Source organism: Apodemus sylvaticus, chromosome 1, assembly GCF_947179515.1.
Source record: "Apodemus sylvaticus chromosome 1, mApoSyl1.1, whole genome shotgun sequence".
NCBI lineage: Eukaryota > Metazoa > Chordata > Mammalia > Rodentia > Muridae > Apodemus > Apodemus sylvaticus.
The window spans coordinates 64,934,810-64,938,250 of record NC_067472.1 but is presented as its reverse complement, the minus strand read 5'-3'; the positions used below and the strand labels follow the sequence as shown (position 1 = coordinate 64,938,250).

Genomic DNA, 3,441 nt, shown 5'->3' with positions numbered 1-3,441 from the left:
ATAAATTCAAATCATAAATCAAATAAGTTTACAACAGTGAATATCCATTAGGAGTATTTATCTGGCTAAACATCAATCACCTGTCACAGCTCCATAGCTTCATTGAGAGTTAAAAACCATAACTAAATTATTAGTGAAGTTTTGTATAGATAACTCAGTCATTATTATATCTTTTGTTCTAGCACCTATAATAAATCATTAGTTCCATTTTTATGACCTTTGGTTAATGGATTTACAATTTCTCGGAATGTGCTCTGAGTAGTAGAAAGTCTAGTTACTATCTAGAAACAATTAATTGGTGACATATGGGAGACTGGCGGAGTTCTCATTGCAGTTTTCACTATCAGAAGACCTAATAGTAGTCCCACTGTAAAAAAGCTTAATAAATACTGATGTAATTTTATAATTCTTATAGGATCATCATAAAGAGCTGAACACATATCTATTTGTGTATATCACATCACTACAAGATAATACATATTTGTAGATCTGTACAGTTCTGCTCAAAAGAGTCGGATAATATCTAGTGGTTGTCATATACGTTTAATAACAGGAAAAGCATATTAATAGCAGTAATCTTTCCTAAAATGATTTTTTCCTGGGCCTTGTGCATAGGAGTAAATCTGTTGTGGATTATTATAATCTGAGGCAGACCATCTCAGCAAGATCACCTGTTAGTTATTAGCTTGTTGACTCCTAACAGTTAAGACAATTCAAGTATTAACACATGCTGGCCAGCATGTGGAGCACAGAGAACACTCCTCCATTACTGGTGTGTGATGGTTCGCATATGCTCCTCCAAGGGATTGGCACTATTAGAAGGTGTGGCCCTGTTGGAGTAGGTTTGTCACTGTTGGTGTGTGTGGTCGATAAGACTCTCATCCTAGCTGCCTGGAAGTCAATATTCTGCTAGAATCCTTCAGAATTCCTGCACCATGCCTGCATGGATGCTGCCATGCTTCCTACCTTGATAATTATGAAATGAATCTCTGAACTTGTAAGCCAGCCCCAATTAAATGTCATTTACAAGTGTTGCCTTGGTCATGGAATTTGTTCACAACAGTAAAATCCCAATTAGGATAAGGTGGGAGTACAAATTTGTACAAAAACTTTGAAAATCAATTTGGTGTACATATACATATACATATACATATACATATACATATACATATACATATACATATACATATACATATACATATACATATACATATACATTTATATAGTCAGTGAGAAATAAAACCAGACCTCAGCAAGGGATCTCAGCAAGACTGAGGGTGAGCCAAGTTCACTACAATCAGACTTTGTATACTCTTATCAGATGCAGAGCTCCATTCTTGCCTTGCAGAAGAAGAACCTTCTAATTATCTATCAATTGCATAGACTTAAATTGAGACTGTGAGTCAGAGAGATGGAGCTGTGGTACATAGAACACATGTCATGAAACACTAGACAGCTGAGGGTGAGCTTCCTCAAAAGGCCATTAATGCCACACAGGAAAAGCTGAGGAGAATGGGAGCGAATTCAGCAGTTGGAATTATGATAGGACCATGGTTCATGAAGACATAAAAGCCACAGAAGTACTTTGAATGTATAGGCTTGGGTTTGACAAATGATCTCTGGGGCAATAGATTTGAGGCAATTTTGATTCAGGAAAGTATCAACAACCAAGAGTCACAGATTACAGTAAGCTAAATTTAGAAAAGGCATGGCTACTTAACTATGGAAGATATAAATCATAATGATGAGACTGGTAGTAGAGTCCCCAATCCTAATATCAGAGAAGACAAAGTGACTGAGAAGTCAGGTCAGATGACAAAACAAGGTATAAGAACCATGTCAGTGTGTATCCATCCAAAAGTTGCCATCATGTGGAGAATACCTGCTGTGGGGGCAAGGAGTAAATAGCTGGGCCTCTAATCACTGTCAGATGATCCAGAGCTTGTCAGTGATAGAGAAAGGATGCACAGGCAGGCCCTGAGTGAGAGATACTCCATTCAATCTATGTGTTCAAGAAGACGAGGAAAGACAAGATATTCTGCTTGATCCAAATCAGTAGAGTGAGAGAATTGAGATAGAAAATTAAAAGTACATGAAATGTGTTTTCCAAAAAGTGTGGTATAGACAAATATGAGACAAAAAAATCCTGAAGGAAATACATTTACTCTTTTTCTTTATGACAGCAGAGAATTTTGAAGTGTTCAAGTTTGAAAATCAGATGTCATAGTTGTAAATTGTGATATTTTGTCAGAAGTTGATAAACACAGCAAACAGTGGACCTGATACTCTCCATTATGACATCAAGGCCCAACCAGACAGAAGTGACAGAGTTTGTTCTGCAAGGGTTCTCAGAGCACCCTAGTCTAAGACTGTTCTTGACAGGCTGCTTCCTGTCCCTCTATACAATGGCTCTAATGGGCAACATTTTGATCATTGCTTTGGTCACCTTCAGTGCTGGGCTCCACAACCCCATGTACTTTTTCCTGTGCAACCTGGCCACCATGGATATTATCTGCACCTCCTCTGTGCTTCCCAAGGCACTGGTTGGTCTATTGTTGGAGGAAAGCACCATTTCCTTCAAGGGGCGCATGGCCCAGCTCTTCTTCCTTGTGTGGTCCTTGTGTTCAGAGCTGCTGCTGCTGACAGTCATGGCCTATGACTGCTCTGTGGACATCTGCTTTCTCCTCCACTACAGCTCTAGGATGAGACCACAGCTATGTGGGGCCCTGTCCATGGAGGTATGGTCCATTTGTGCTCTGAATGCATCTGTCAACACTGGTCTGATGACACAACTGTCATTCTGTGGCCCCAAGGTTATCACCCCCTTCTTCTGTGAGATTCCTCCACTCCTGCTCTCCTGTAGCCCCACATATGTAAACAGCATTATTACTCTAATGGCAGATGTCTTTTACGGAGGCATCAACTTCATGCTAACCCTGTTATCTTATGGCTACATCATTGTCAGTATCCTGCGCATGGGTTCTGCTGAGGGCAAGAGGAAGGCCTTTTCTACCTGCTCATCCCACGTCATCGTGGTCTCTGTGTACTACTCATCTGTGTTCTGTGCCTATGTCAGTCCTGCTTCCAGCTACAGCCCAGAAAGAAGCAAATCTACCACGCTGCTATACTCACTTCTCAACACAACCCTGAAACCTCTCATCTACACACTGAGGAAAAAGGATGTCAAGCTAGCCCTGGGCATGCTCTTACCCTCTTTCTCACACTAAATAGAGATGTGTGGAATATTCTCCTAAACTGGGCTGTTCCTAAACATGTCTTCCTGAGAGGAGCTTCATGGAGCAAAATATACCTATTTATGCTTCAGAAATTTTTTTTTCTGATGCATGTACTGGACAAGTTCACTAACTGTAACTTCCAAAACAACAGAATTCGTAGAGGCAATGTAAACAAACAGTAAAGTTTTTATTCCTGATAAATACA

The 3,441-nt window shown here is 40.0% G+C and overlaps 1 protein-coding gene across 1 annotated transcript; it reads left to right on the top strand.

Annotated features, from left to right (window-relative positions):
- Nucleotides 1-2,279: 2,279 nt before the first annotated feature.
- On the top strand, nucleotides 2,280-3,227 carry LOC127678805 (olfactory receptor 13A1-like). Its single transcript, XM_052174043.1, has one exon. The coding sequence runs from the start codon at nucleotides 2,295-2,297 to the stop codon at nucleotides 3,225-3,227; it is 933 nt and encodes a 310-aa protein (XP_052030003.1). The 5' UTR covers nucleotides 2,280-2,294.
- Nucleotides 3,228-3,441: the final 214 nt, after the last annotated feature.

Excerpts from the sequence above, each read along its gene's own strand:
- LOC127678805 (XM_052174043.1), top strand. The coding sequence starts at position 2,295 with ATGACATCAAGGCCCAACCAGACAGAAGTGACAGAGTTTGTTCTGCAA.